The sequence below is a fragment of the Vespa mandarinia genome, chromosome 9 (assembly GCF_050613455.1).
Source record: "Vespa mandarinia isolate Hongniang chromosome 9, ASM5061345v1, whole genome shotgun sequence".
NCBI classification, from domain to species: domain Eukaryota; kingdom Metazoa; phylum Arthropoda; class Insecta; order Hymenoptera; family Vespidae; genus Vespa; species Vespa mandarinia.
This window is the reverse complement of record NC_140818.1, coordinates 1,542,501-1,558,187: the sequence shown is the minus strand read 5'-3', so window position 1 is coordinate 1,558,187 and position 15,687 is coordinate 1,542,501. Positions and strand designations below refer to the sequence as shown.

The 15,687-nt window shown below is 34.0% G+C and overlaps 1 protein-coding gene across 1 annotated transcript in view; it reads right to left on the bottom strand.

Moving 5' to 3' along the window:
- The window catches only part of LOC118446412 (uncharacterized), a 210,357-nt gene that overhangs the window by 172,438 nt on the left and 22,232 nt on the right, over positions 1 to 15,687 (bottom strand). Inside the window, exon 2 of the mRNA XM_035877052.2 lies at positions 15,282 to 15,470. Coding sequence (XP_035732945.2) covers positions 15,282 to 15,470 — 189 coding nt within the window. The remainder of the gene's footprint in view (positions 1 to 15,281; positions 15,471 to 15,687) is intronic.

Sequence of the window (15,687 nt, the reverse complement as noted above, 5' to 3'; positions counted from 1 at the left end):
TGCGAATAACTTTTCTCTTGTAATCGTCACAAAATTACTTGAAATAATCTTTAATGAACTTTACCATAACATAAATTTCAAGATAATAATATTAATCGAATTGTATCGATCATTGGATAATAATTTCGATTGGATTTTATCAATGAACGTATATACATGCGTAGAGATTTATAAAGAAAAAAAGATATCGATGAATTATTCGATGAAATTTATAATATTTTGATACATAAAAAAAAATCATTAAACGTAATAAAACTTGTACTTCGTGATAATCTCTATCTATGTATTATGTTAATCAGGATTTCCTTAAAAAAAAATCACAAATTTTCCTTGAGAAAGAACGTTCCTTGAAAGAAAAAACGCGGTCCCTTACCGAAAGATCTTGAGATTATTTCCCTATCTCGATCCTTGTTTACGGCGATCAACGTCAAGAAGAGCGCCTTAAAAGTGCAAACATTTCGATAGGTTCCAATAGAAGTTACAAAACTCTCATACCCTTCGGGTAGTTCCTTGAGTATCATCGATACTCGATGGAAATCCTCTTAAATTTCACGAGGAGGAGAAGGAGAAAAAAAGAAGAAAAAAAAAAGAAAAAAAGAAGAAGAAGAGAGAGAAAGAGAGAGAGCGAGAGAGAGAGAGAGAGAGAGAGAGAAAGAGTAAAGAAAACTTTTCAGTGGAAAAATTTTCAGAAGCATCCGAATACTTTATCAACTTTACATTAAAGGGAAACAAAATCTAATAAATAAATATAAATAATGTAATGTAAGGATGTAAGGAATTCGTTTTTCTATAGTGGTATTATGTACGGATCGAATATTAAAGTTCAATGAAATGAAGAGGATCCCATGAGAATCTAGAAAAAAAGAAAATAGAGAAAGAGAGAGAAAGATAAAGGAGGAAAAAGAAAGAAAAATATAAAAAATAAAGAAGATCGCGTCTCGCTCCAGAGACTAAGCGACTTGCGTCATTTGGTTTTTCTGCCGGATGTGCTTGAGCGAGCGAGAGGTAGTCAAGCGGATGCGAGAGACACGTAGTACAAATGTAAATGATCGATGAGTTATGAGCGCTTTAACGGCGGTATCTCTCTCTCTCTCTTTCTCTCTCTCTCTTTCTCTTTCTCTCTCTCTTTCTCTCTCTCTCTCTCTCTCTCTCTTTCTCTTTCTCTCTCTCTCTCTCTTTCTCTCTCTCTTTCTATCTACCTGTCTCTCTCATCCACAATCACGAATAATTACAATTATTTCGCGGACCGAGCTCGCGACACGGATCGTGTAACGCGATCGGAACGATGCCGACGTACTCATCCGTCGCATATATATGTGTGCATGTATTTATGCGTATGCATTTGCGCGCGCGTGTGTGTGTGTATATTTTTATATATAAGTATCTATTTCTCCAATCGTGATTCTGCTTCGAGAAATATGGAAAAAAGAAGTAAGAAACAAGGACTCATGAATAAATATAAATTATGGTAGTAACTTACGGCCGTGCAATTTGCTCTTTGATCCTTCGATGATTCACCGAAGACGACGTTTTCCTTTTGTGCGACGGATGCATTTAATGACATCTAACACGTTAGATAAGTAGGGTGGAATGATCATCGATTACAATCTGGAAACTCCTGATATTCAAGAAGAAAAAAGAAGACAGAGAAAGAGAGAAAGAGAGACAGAAAGAGAGAGAGAGAGAGAAAGAGAAAGAGAGAAGAACTCTTCGAATCTACTTACATTATACATATTTATACCGGAAGTCATGGATTATTCTATTTACGTATATCTATATTGTATCCGTATTTATCCTCATGGAATTTCACGATGGAGAATAAGCTATCGTTTACTCGCCATATGCCATGACAAATAATTTTCGCGCACGCTCGTTCGACTCTCGAAACAGGTGCGCGCGCGAGCGCGCGTTCGTCCTCACGACGAACTTTAGAAACTCGCTTTTTTCTCCCTCGTTTCTGTCTCCCATCTGTCGAGAGTTCAGATAACAACAATACTGATACTTTCCTATACAAACTCATATATACCTCCATAAGATATAGGTAAATACTTACTTACTTACTTATTTATTTATTTACTTACTTACATATACGCACATAAATACGTAAGTGCATAAGTTAGTAAGTAAGTACTTACGTATACAGTCGAGTTTGCGCTCTGTTACTTTGTGATCTCGCATTTTTACACATAAGAAGGACAACCCACGTTCGATAATTATACTCGAGAAAAGTAAGTGTAGTTACGTATGTAGTACGTATGACGATTCGATTCGTCACGCTCATAAAAACGAACGAGTTTTCGAGCTAACTCTGTCGAAGAAAATGAGAGAATGACGTAAGCCAGTTTACATTGAGGACCTCATACGTTCATTATCGTTTCATTAGATCGTATAATTAATCCTCGCGAGCTAATTGAATTCGTTTTGGAAGGAATAAATTATTCTTTGGAATTTTCTACGCTCGATATCTCATTTATCAAAGCACGTAACGCACTTCACTCTGACTCATTTATATATTCTTTTAAAAAAAAATCATTAACTAATGCTAAAGTTGGATATTGATATTCATAGTAAATACATAATTACCCACCCACGTTGATCCAGGTAGGTATAGAAAATAAAACAATCAACTACCAGTTATATTTCAATTGATCGCTCGCTAAAACGAGAAATTGCAAATTGTTACGAATTATTAATTCGAGTACCTTCTACATGCTACCGAATTGGTTTTTTCTTTTTTATCGTTTTTCTTTTCTTTTTTTCTTTTTTTTTTGTTTTCTTTCCTTTCCTTTGCTTTTCTTTTCCTTTGTCCAACACGTAAAACGTCGAGACGTCGATCGCGATATTACCGTATATCCGCCGATTTCTGCGCACACCGTAATAAAAAGACGAAAAAGAAAAAGAAAAAGAAAAAAAAAAAGAAGGGACGAGACCGGGTGAAATATAAAACTCCTCTCCGTCAAGAGGGCCGATGCGAAACAATGAACTCTGTAATTTTCTCGAGCGACGACGTATACCTACCCCGAGACCCTTTTCACGCGGCCACCATAGCCCTGGGCTTCCAGTTTTTCTGTAGAATAAAGGCAACATCCACGTCGATCTCGCCGAGATTGAGCTATCAAGAGATCGGCCTTATCGATCTTCTCTTAGCTTCTATCGCATCGTCGAAATGAATCGATTCGATAAAACATCTTAGAAACGACTAATTATTTTATCGATATTTTTTTAATGAATCCGAGATATCCTTCCGTTGCGATTAATCGTAATGATTTACGTATTCGAACAATACTTCGATGATCATTTATTCAATGTTTTTCTTGTATCGACAATAATTTCAAGATTATGTAATGCCGTTAATAATTTTTTTTTATTATTGCATTTTTATCCGATGATTGTATTACATCTGATCCATGCAATTTTTATATTATACAATTTATATATACAGATATATATATATATATATATATATATATATATATATACATGTATGTATGTACATATATATATTTATGTTATATTATAAGGAATCAATTCTTTGACGAATTATTGTTACAAGTACAATAACTTTCTATTTCGAATTTCTTCATTAACGTTCTATCGTAAAATAATTTCTGTTTATAATAATAACAATCTTGTGATCGTACTTGTTAAATACGAAATAAACGTTTACGTTATCAATTAGACCGATTAAGATTAAAAAAGGCAAAAAAAAGGGGAGGAAAAAAAAGAAAAAGAAGTGTAGTTGATTTGAAAGAAAAAAAAAAAAAGAGAAAAAAAAAGAAAAGAAAAGAAAAGATCGTGCAGCTAATTGAAGATGATTCACGAAATTTGATATAGTTTGTTTAAAAAAAAATTAAGCTTCGAATCTCGTTTGGTATCAAGATCGTAAAAGTTTACATGGAGAGCGTTGAGAAATTTGTTTCTCTTAATGTATCTCATCAAGAACGTGCAAAAGAAATCAAGCGCTCAATTTTCGTTCTCTTTTTCTGGGTTTCATTAAAATTCGAAGAAATCGGTTGACTCGCGCTCGAGCCCGATAGGATGGAGAGAATCGTGTTCCGTTAATCATCACTTAACGACGTCGTATTATACCGTCTTTTCCGCTCGCGTTTTATGCAAAAGAACATGTAATTCGTTACACGTGAACCGGCAATAACTTCATTACCACGTAGGCTAATTATGAGAAATTAGTGCGAGGCTAATAACAACGTGGCATTTCTCGATCGAGATTTCATCGATCAAAGGTATTCGTGGTCAATATTATTATCTCTTTTTATTTCTCTCTCTCTCTCTCTCTCTCTCTCTCTCCCTCTATCTTTCTTACTAATAAATATAAAGAAGAAAAAAAAAATATAAACGATCAAATTCTTTCATAATACATTCGCCATGTGTGTGGTCTTTTCAATAATAAATTATTAAACAAGTTTCTAATTCGTCTAAGTGAAATGTTAAATAAATCGTTTCAGAAAAAGATATATATATATAGAGATCAAGATCGAAGTTATTTAAATAATAATATTTTACATGTATATTTCGATTATAATATTATTATACCGTAAGATAAAGATATCGTTAATATTATCGGGTTTGTTGAGAATGAACCGTAGAGGAAAGGAAGGCTCGAAGGAGGTACAACGAGGTGTCCTACTGTCCTCAGAGGAATTTGCGATGTCGGATCGTGCGAAGGTGAATGAGTCGAGGACACACTGGTGGCACTTGTAATTACATGATCTATAGAGGTTCCACCGTAGAATTAAGATTCCACGTAGGGAAAAATCGAGAGAAGTTTACGACTCCTCTTTGATCGTTTCAAGTCGTTTCTAAGCAAAATGTATAGACTTGAAGAAGAGAAAGAAAGAGAGAGAGAGACAGAAAGAGAGAGAGAGAGAGAGAAAACGTGTATAAGAGTCGGTCAACCGCATCGATGAGAGAAGAGCTTCAGATAAAGCCTATAGCCTAGCTCTATCTCTCTCTTTCGCTTATATACACGTAAATAAAGAGAAAGAGAGAGAGAGAGAGAGAGAGAGAGAAATATCGATAGGAACACACACTAACTCACGTTAGCGAGTACCGACGCTAAGTCACGACCTACTAATGAATGATTATGCTACAATTTGCCCCGGGACGGCAGCTATCGCAATTTATTAAATTACAGTGATTCGTGCCCCGGCTCTCAGCATCCGGTAGTCGCGCGTCGCTATTCGCGAGGATAATTCCCCTCGTCGATTTTCGATTCCGATTCTGTCCTGGTGTTTCGTGTAAAATCTTTATCTATTTGTGTACGTATGTACATACGTACGTATGTATATATACAAGTAGATTTATCTCGATATGTCTAACCTCATTCAAACGAATATTCTTCGTGAAATGTATCGCGAACGCGTGGAATCTTTCAGATGATCGTAATTACGTGTATATATATATATTCTGTTTTGTTTTCTTTTTAGTTCTATCAGATTGCGCGATGACGAATCGATGGCCTTTTATCGTTTCAAACCGTGAACATCGATTTCAAGATGATATTCGAATAATACGACACCGTGAATTTCATTATTCAGGTTTGAGTCTATGATTCTCGTTAATAGAAAATAAAATAATCTCTTTCGTTGATCCGGGTATCTTCTTTCTTCGTTTCTTCTTCTTCTTTTTCTTTTTTTCTTTTTTTTTCCCCTTTTTCGTTCAATATAATTCATATGAACATTCGCAGGTGTAAAGAATTACTAACACAAAATATTACTATATAGACGTATAAAATAACTCAAGGGAAATATTAAAAGAACGACAAATTTACGAAAGTATCATGTAAAAGTTTTACGGTCATGTTTTTGACGAACAAAGGTGTGGTAATACTCGTGGTAATTAAAATTGTGCTCTTGTTCTCACGATATTCATTTAAAATGTACGATGTTAATAAAAGGGAAAGATTATATGGAGATGTGAGACTAGTCGTCTTCGTGCTTCTGAAGGATTATACATAAACGAGTTGTCACGATTAGAAGAAGAAGACAACGACGACGAAGACGACAACGAAGATGACGAAGACGGCGACGGAGATGACGAGTAGAACGGATCGCAAGATTCTATCTTCCATGATTAGCATTAAATTAGATGACAAGAGCACGACGCGGCTTAGTCTCGCATCAGCGTTACGTAACGACGATTACGATTCTTTCTTACATTGCAGTTACTCGTTCGTTGCTGCGTAATATAATCTCCTTTACTTCGATTGTTTCTATACTACAAGCTCTGCAATATATATATATATATATATATATATATATATATATATATATATATATATATATATGTTAAAAGACGGATATGTTTATAAAATAATACGACATCGAAGGAAAATCAGTCGTGTAACGCTACTACCAATGAAATTGTACATTTTCTCGTTATTTTGTTTTTTATCTTCTTTTTTTTTTTTCTTAATCTTTTCTTTTTTATCGTCTTGATATTACTTACACTCATTATTACCGTCGTCGTTCTTAATTCCATCTTGCACAAGATCACTTCGAGGAACACGACTCGCTTCAAGAAAATCTAATCGATTAAATATCAATATCAAATAGAAAAAAAAGTATATGACGAATGTTGGAAACGATTTACCGATTCTCTCTCTCTCTCTTTCTCTCTCTCTCTCTCACATACTGCTATAATGTTTCCGTATGAACGTGTATGTATTCATAAATAAATTAATTTATCGTAGGAAGGAAGAGTGGATTATAAAAAGATTGAAAAATGGTGAATTCTTAGCTTTCAATGATAAATTTTGATTGTAACATCGAAAAACAAAGGACAGACAAGAAGAATAAAAAGAAGCAGAAAGAAAGAAAAAGAGAGAGAGAGAGAGAGAAAAAAAAAAGAATCATATTATCCATCGTATATACGAGAATTCGAGACGGAATCGTTGCGTGTCGATGCAGTCATAAACAAGGGGCCATTAATTTAGCCACGAAGGATGCCCAATATCCTTCGAAAGCTTTTGCGGCGATGCACCGATAGGCAGCTAACGCGCGGATAAAATAAGTTTAAGGGCGTGAAATTGGAAGTAATTTTACAAGCCATAACGATCTACTAAATCTGTAAAATAATTAAGGGCGCAGATGTTCCTCCTCCCGTTTTACCACCCCCGACTACTTCACCTTCTCAACCCCCACGACCTAATCCCTTACTCCTTCTTCTTCTTCTCCTCCTTTTCATGATTCTTCTTCTTCTTCTTCTTCTTCTTCTTTTCTTGTCTTCTTCTTTCCTACGAAGTCCTTTTTCTGAGCTACGTTGGCCCCTTGAATAACCGTATCTTGAAATTTCGAAATAGTCTTCACCGTCATTCCGAAAAATCAAAAGAGAAGATAAACGAAAGGATTTAAGAGCTTGTCCGAAATTAAAAGAAAATTGTAAATTCGTTACGGGCTTCTCAAATAACGGGGAAAGATTCGTGATCATACGAAAAGTACAAGTTTCGGAAGGGTTTCTCGAATAAGAAAAGAAAGAGAGAAAAAGAAAGAGAGAGAGACAGAGAGAGAGAGAGAGAGAGAGAGAGAGAGAAAGAAAGAAAATTTGTGTGGACAGAAAATGCACGAATATTATTAAAATACCACGAACGTATTTGGCCTACTTCGACTTCTTAATATATTTATAACCGCGCATGTAAACAGCTTTTATTACGGGCCTATAAGAGAAAAGTGGTTCCCTCTTTAAAGAGCGGCGTATTAATTTATCATATTTATTGTGCGATCGGTCATGGCTATTTTACGAGACTGTAATTTCGTATCCTTAAAACGTATGATTATTTCCGATTAACGAAAGAATGGCCCCGATCTTACGCAATCTCCGATCGCACAATGCCTTGGGTTATTGTCCATGATGAGACGGTGTACATACGTTACAGTATACGTGACACCATTAATAATACGTAGCACGTTTCGTTGATGTACATACATAAGTACAATACGTATGTACATTGCCAAACCGATTTTGATTACCAAAACTGTCCCGGAACCGATTGCACGATTATCCAAATTTTCTCTTTTCGATCAAAAATTTTATAACCTTTATCGATGGTATTACTTAGCTAAAAAAAAAAAAAATATATATATATATATATATATATATATCATTTCAAATATATTTCGGATTGAACTTGCTCGGATAAAAAATTTCGATCGAATATTGACGGATCTGTCAGATTTTCTTTTTCTTTTTCTTTTTCTTTTTTTCTTTTTTTTTTTTTGTTAATATTTTTTCTTACTTCTTTTTTTTTCTCGTAAGTAACAAAAACTCACTGTCATCTTTTTTGTATTCTATGCCTTACAATATACAGATAGAACTACTTTCTGATTTGACACGGGGCATAATGAGATTCGATCGGCAAATAGTAAGGACAAAAGTTGATAATAGCTGCTTCGAAATCAAGTTCATATGTTATTTTAATGTTTCACGCAAGAGAAGTTCGGTATAAAGCAAATACCTTCGCTAAGCCAAGACGAGCAAAACCGCATTCTTTCAGTTTACCGCGGCAGCTGGTAAACACGTCGATACGTAGATATGTACATACGTACGCGTATCCCAGTTTCATATCGGGGCAAACCCGTTCTCACAGTGCTAAGATCATTTTTATGAAGTTTACATAATTTAGATTGGTTTATAATGATGTAATATAAATTCAGACCACCATGAGACTCGTACATATTTATTTCAGATAGTTCAATGAAGTATTAACAGTACCTACTTAGATATTTTTAAGTGTCTTTCCTTTCTAAATTTTTATGATTCTTTCGATATCTAATTTGTTTCGAATAAAAAATCAAATCAAACGGATATACTAGTTACAAAATTATGTCTTATATATATTTTTTTTTACGTATATATATATATATATATATATATATATATATATATATAAAACATTAAAATGATTACTTTTGATAAAGCCCATTTCGTTAATACATATATTGAAATTAACGCAAGGAAATCGCGAAAGTGGAATCCGATATATCGCGCCCAATAAGAAGCCTATTTGGTGGGGGACGTTTAAATTTAAAATATCCTACCGGAAAGTGACCAGTTTCCAACGCGCGACCACACGCAACGCTCGTAAAACCGGGTAACTCAGGCATGGATCTGGTAGGAGGCCAGCTCGCAATCAGCTCGGCTTTCCACGTGCTTACGAGTCAAGTCAAAGGTACGAGAAGAGGGAGGACCATGAACGAGGAGAGGAGGGAACGAGGAGAAGTCCGAGTAAAAACGGACCTGCTAACGATCCGCGACCACCTCATCTTGATGTCCAAGCCCGTAAACCTCTTACATCCGTCCTACTTCGGATTTAACTACAACATCCCGGACTCCGGTCTTTCATTTATGCGCCCTCCACTAACCTTGAAATACTCGCGATAACATTCGGCCAAATATATCGCAAGAATGTCGCGTAATCGTAAGTCCAGTTTATTTTATTACCCCTTACATGATCTTCCTTAAGCGTAACTATTACCTAGCTTGTACTTGCCCGTTACATTCAAATTCTACGTAAATTTCTACGTTAATAAAAAAGAATACTCGTTTTTTTTCATCTTTCTTTTTTTTCTCCTTTTCTCTCTATTTTTTTTCTTTTTTTTTCTAATTAGTTAACTCAATTTCTTAAAAAATCGATACTATTTGAATGACACAAGTTAACAATTTAACATTCGATTAACAATACAACGACAAATTTCATGAAGAAACGGCCTTTGTGTTTCATTTCTATTCAGATTGTGAATTCGTTCAGGATTTTCAAGTACAATGTTAGAATCTCGTTAATAACGATAATACCATATAACAATTTCCTCAACGGGCTAATTACCTTGCCTATACGCGTTCAACATCGATCGACGTTGAACTTGATCAACAGGATTACGCGTGATGTCAGCGTTGAAAATACACTTTGGCACGTAAAGAGTGACTCATCGATGCTCACATTCGGCACGATCTAGCCCCGAAGGTGGTACGAAAGGTCGCTGAGACTCTCTCTCTCTCTCTCTTTCTTTTTTATTTCCTCTTCTTTTTTCTTCTATTAAGTGCACGTTATCTCTCTCTTGATCGTTTCTTCCCAAGCAATTAGCTTCGCAGCATTAACATTTTCGAGACGATAAATCATTAAGTATCGCGAATGAATCCAACCGAAAGTGTCGTACAATCAATCATTTACGATCGAAAGCTCGTTAATCCGTTTTTCGTCGTCTTCTCATTTCTCGGAAATAATTAACGAGCCTTCGATAAAGTGTCTTAAGTAAATGAAATGTCGTTTTATGTAACGTGACGACGTTGTCTACGATTGCTAAAAGACACGTTCCTATGAATATATGTCGTCGAAAACAAAACGACGACATAAAGGAATTATTAACTACCGGTGCGATGTCCATCTTTATTCTACGAACCATTACAAGAAAATACGGTAGTCGTACTGATCGTCTCTGGTTCGTGGTCGGTGTATATTCCGAAGGACAGTTTTCTAGAGACAGGGACTGATCCATAATAAAATATTTATCGTTAATAAATACGAATAAAATTAATTTCTATCAATCAATTCGTAACAATAATCGTTTTTTCAAAAAAAAAAAAAAAGAAAGAAAAGAACATTGCAATCGTAAACATTTCAAAATTGTCTTCAAAATTATTCATAATCTTTTTTTAGATTGAATTTAATTATCCTCGAAAGAAGATTCATAGTTTTGGGAATATCCATGTCAAATTATATTTACGCTTTTGAACTTTGGTCTAAAATAGATAGTCAAATATTTTTTAGAATAGATCGTAAAGAGAAAAAGATAGAAGCGGCCCTGTGATCGAAGTCGGCAATCGGTAGTCGGTACCGGCCGGAACCCATTCAGCTGCTGGATGTCGGTTTACGGTATACGGTCTGTCTCTTTCTCTCTTCTCTCTTTTTCTCTCTCTCTCTCTCTCTTTTCTCTTTCGCTCTTTCTCTTTCTCACTCTTTCTTTCTTGAAGAAGATTGCTTATTAGGATGGCGGGGAGCTATGAAATAGAAAGGCCAGTGACAATTTGATAGATTGAGCTTTTTGTCGCTTCTCTCGTCGTTAGAGCCGCCACCGGTGAAATTATTGACTTTTTTGTCGGTGACCAGTCGAATAACTAATAACGAGTCGCTTGTCCGTCTCATTTGCGACCAATGGTAGCCATTGTCCCATCATCGAGGAAGGATTACGGTAGTTCCGTGTTCGAACGAGACGAACTTCATGAATTGACGTAGAGTTACGTGTGATGCTTTTTGAAAAAAAAAAAAACAAAAAGAAAGGATGAAAGAAAGAAAGAAAAAGGAAAAAAGTCGATTCGATTCGTTTCGACCTCGAATTTGTGCCACCTTAGAATCTTATTTGTTATTACAGATAAAGCGACTTAAGCTTCTATTTTTCTTCTCCCTTTCTCTATTTCTTTCTTTCTTTATTTCTTCCTCTTTACAATAACCATTATGTACCTGCGTAAATGAATTTTAATGATAATTGACAAGATTTATTGGTCAATGTAATTTAAAGATATTTTTTCAGGAATCTCTACCCTTCGTTAAAGAAAAAAACGTTACGAGTATACGAAGGTATTACTTATCGAAGCAGAAAATTGAGACCACTTACTATTATGAAAATTGAAGGAAAAGAAAAGTGATGGGAGGGGAGGAAAGAAAAAAGAAAAAAAATACAATTTATTTTCTTATATCGCAACATAAAATATATACCGCGTATTTATCGAAGCAGAAAGTTTATCATTTTATGTTAAAATTTTTAACAAAACTAATTCTCCGATCGCCAGTGAATATTTAATGAATAAGTATTTAATAAAAAAAAAAAAAAAAAAAAAAAAAAAAAGAAAAAAAAGAAAAAGAAAAAAAAGAAAAAATCATTAAAACACACACAATTAATACAAAATGACAATTCTCGCGTGACGAATCACGTGAGAAATTTAAATACTAGTGTAAATATTCATCCAAGCGGAAAGTTTTCTGTATCGTATTTAAAAAAAAAAAAAAAAAAAAAAAAACCGTACTAAAAAAGAAATGCATTTCTCTTTTTCTTTCTTAGGTAGAAGCGTGCAGCGATCGCTCGACTCGAGCGCGTACATTCGCGTTCACGCTAATTTTAGAGAGAACGTCGGCGTGGCACGCTCGCGAACGAGATCAATTCAACTAGGTAGTCATATGAATTAAGGTCGATTCGTATCTTTTAAGAACGTTCGAATAAATTAACTATTTGAAAGTGTGATATTGCGTTGACATCTGTATAAAAAAAAAAAAAAGAGAAGAAGAAAAATAGAAAAAGGAAGAAAAAAAAAATTTTAATATTTTCTTCTTTTTTTTTTTTTTTTTTATTAAAAAATAATAAAGGTTCTAATAAACCATTAAACGATTCAAAGGTGTGATATATCCTTGACATCTATATAAAGAAAAAAAAAATTCATTTTTTCAATTCAATATAAATTTCAAAAATTGAAAAAGAGAAAGTTAATTCTGAAATAAAAAAAAGAAAAAGAAAAAAAAAAGGAAAATAAAAAAATAATATAAAGATATATATAGGACATGATTTTTAATCGATTTTAATTTCGTTAATTTCAATAACGATTCGGAAGAAACGAAGACGGGCACTGTTGATCGATAAATTTGACTAAATTATAATCAAATCTCTATGAACGATTAAACGTAAAGAAAACAAAATGGGCAATATTTATAAAATAGTTCTTATATTCGCGAATTCATCTGTTCATTTTATTTTCTTCTTCTTTTTCTTAAAAATTTGCTTTATAAAGAGAAAAAGTAGATCATTCGTCATCATTAACGGTTGGTCACCGTTCATCGTTGTGTGGCCTTTCCTTGGCTCCTCCCTTTCGCTTCTAGCTACTTCCTCGTTGCCCGGTAAATCGTAAGCGGGTAAACGACGCGATTAATGATTTTATGGTTGAATTTCAGTGCTGTTCTCTGTCGTTATTAAACGTCTCAGTCGTTTGCCGTTTCCATCGGTAGCTTTATCTTCTCTCTCTCTCTCTCTCTCTCTCTCTCTCTCTCTCTCTCTCTCTCTCTCTTCTTTTCTCTTTCTTTATCTATCTGTCTATCTATCTCTTTCTTCCCACTGTGTATTACATACATATGTATATACGTATAAGTACGAACTAATACATATAGCGATCATCGAGATATGATAGAAGAAGAAGAAGAAAAAAAATGGTAAAAAAAAAAACCGAGTGGCCGTGAAATTGGTCGCGGAGCAATTACTGAAACTACCATTATTATTAACATCATCCATGATCATTAAGGTTGCGTTAGTGTGCTTTGAATCTCAACGAGATTCGACGTTACTCAATCATCGTCTCTCCTCCAAAAAAAGAAAAAAAAAACAAACAAATAAAAAACACTACGAAATCTTAATCTGCTCGATTCGAGAAGTTAATCTTTCCCATCTATATATAAATATATATATATATATATATATAAGTATGCACATCATATATATAAATATGTATATATATATATATATGTACATCACGTACGTACGTAGATATAAATAGAGAAAAAAAAATATCAATATCGTAGCTTCTTGCGTGAAAAATTCCGTTACACAATAATTCAACCAATAAATATTGCTATCTCTTACGATCATAAGCGTAAGTATCCATATGCGTATCCTGGATACGATGTTAGATGGTTACGTGGAAAAATAAAAATAGTCACTAGCAATCGTCGTTTCCCGTTTTCGCTCGTAAAAAAAAACGAAACGAAGGGAAATAAAGGGAGTATAACAGCGTTCAATTACATTCGGGCACGCACGCATTATTGTAGAGTTCTTCTAAAATGGAGAGAAAGAGAGAGAGAGAGAGAGAGAGAGAGAACTAGAATGAGAAAGAAAAGCGGTTCTGCGTCGATTCATATTTAAAAAGAAGAAAAAAAAATGATCGAGATTGTAACATTAAAAATAATTTTGTCTTTTTCTTACTCGATGAAATTACATAGAAATATTGTCAATCGATCGATCTAATCAAGAATAGAATGCTATTAGACAAAGGACAATCCATTCTCCTGTCTTAAGAGTTAGATTGTAACAATAAGATTTATCGCAAGATCATAAATATTCTTACGTAACAATTATCACGGTAAAATAATAATTGCTGAAATAATAATAATAATAATAATAATAATAAAAAGAAGAAGAAGAAAAAGAAGAAGACGACGAAAGAATCGACGGAACTTATTGGATTTTTATCCAATTACCACTCTAATCTTACTTACTTATATATATGTACATAAGGTATATACATTAATCATTTAAGATATAATTATATGTTGCTTGATAAAAGAATTAAAATAATTAAAAATATACTTACATCGAAAGGAAAGGTATAAAAGTATAGTTAAAATTTTATTATTAGGCTGACGTTCTTCGAACGACGTTGACTGTTCTACGACGTACCTACGACTAACGAGCTAAACAGCATACGAGCCATGAAATACAAAAAAAAAAAAAAAAAGAAAACGTAAGCATTGAGGTCACCGTTGAGATAATCTATAATCGACATTGTGCCCAACGATACATATTTGTTTTTGTTTTTCAATATAATTCAGTGAGCGTACGAAATACGTACGACGTATGTCAATATATTCAGAATAATCATTATCTATACCTTATTTGTTATCACTCTGTCTCACTTACTCTAATATTTATTTCTTATATTTAACGAAGAAGAGCCAAGGAGTCTCTCGTTTAAACGAGGCACGTGCGCTCGTACAGTTTGATCGTTTTGAAATACAACAAGGACAGAAGGTAGGTATGTATGTATGTAAGTACGTCTCTTGTTCGATTCACGTCAACGCAATTGAGTTTCCGCAATTCCTACTTTCCCTCACTTTTTCCAAGAAACGAGGTAATACGATTGTGACAAAACTGTAAATTGGATATCGACCGGGCCTGAAAAGAGAGTCACCCGTTTCGGGTTGAGCCTAGTAAAGGTAATCAGGTTCGTTACCTTGACACAAGTGCCGGCTCGTACATTTCTGTACCATGTCGTTTCCCGTTAAACTTAGAAAATTGTCATAGTTAGCTTAGTTTAATATTTTCTAATAATAAATTAATTACTTTATCACAACGATACATATTGTACAATTATTATTAGAATAAATTCGATGAAGAACATATGTAGGAACATCTTGAAAAATTAAGATGTATGTTCTTTTTTTTTTTTTTTTTTTCTTTCTTTCGTAAAGACCGAGTGGACCATCGAAATATTATAGATATTTAAAAATGACTCACCGTACAGATAGTTGGCGTTTGTCCATGAATCCTGTTGTTACTATAAAGATTCTCTGATCCCTTTTGAATATCCTGATGAGATCTTGATGACAATACGTTCGAACTTGTGACGTTGCTAGAATTTGCAACGTGACTTGTAGGCAGAGTCGAAGCGAGAGGTAAATCAGGCCGGAAGAACCACGTTGGCCACTGCAAACAAACGCGATAATTAACGATCTCTGTTTTGTCTCAAGGATTTGTTATCGTCTCAGATTTAATCCGTCTACTTGTAATCTTTCATTTTTACGTTGTAAAGAAATGAAAGAAAAACTGTTTCAACGGGACAGATTTCAAATTTATTACGTTCGAAAGGATAGAAATAATATAATAAATATTTCAACGAGAAGATAAAGAGTGAAAGAGAGAA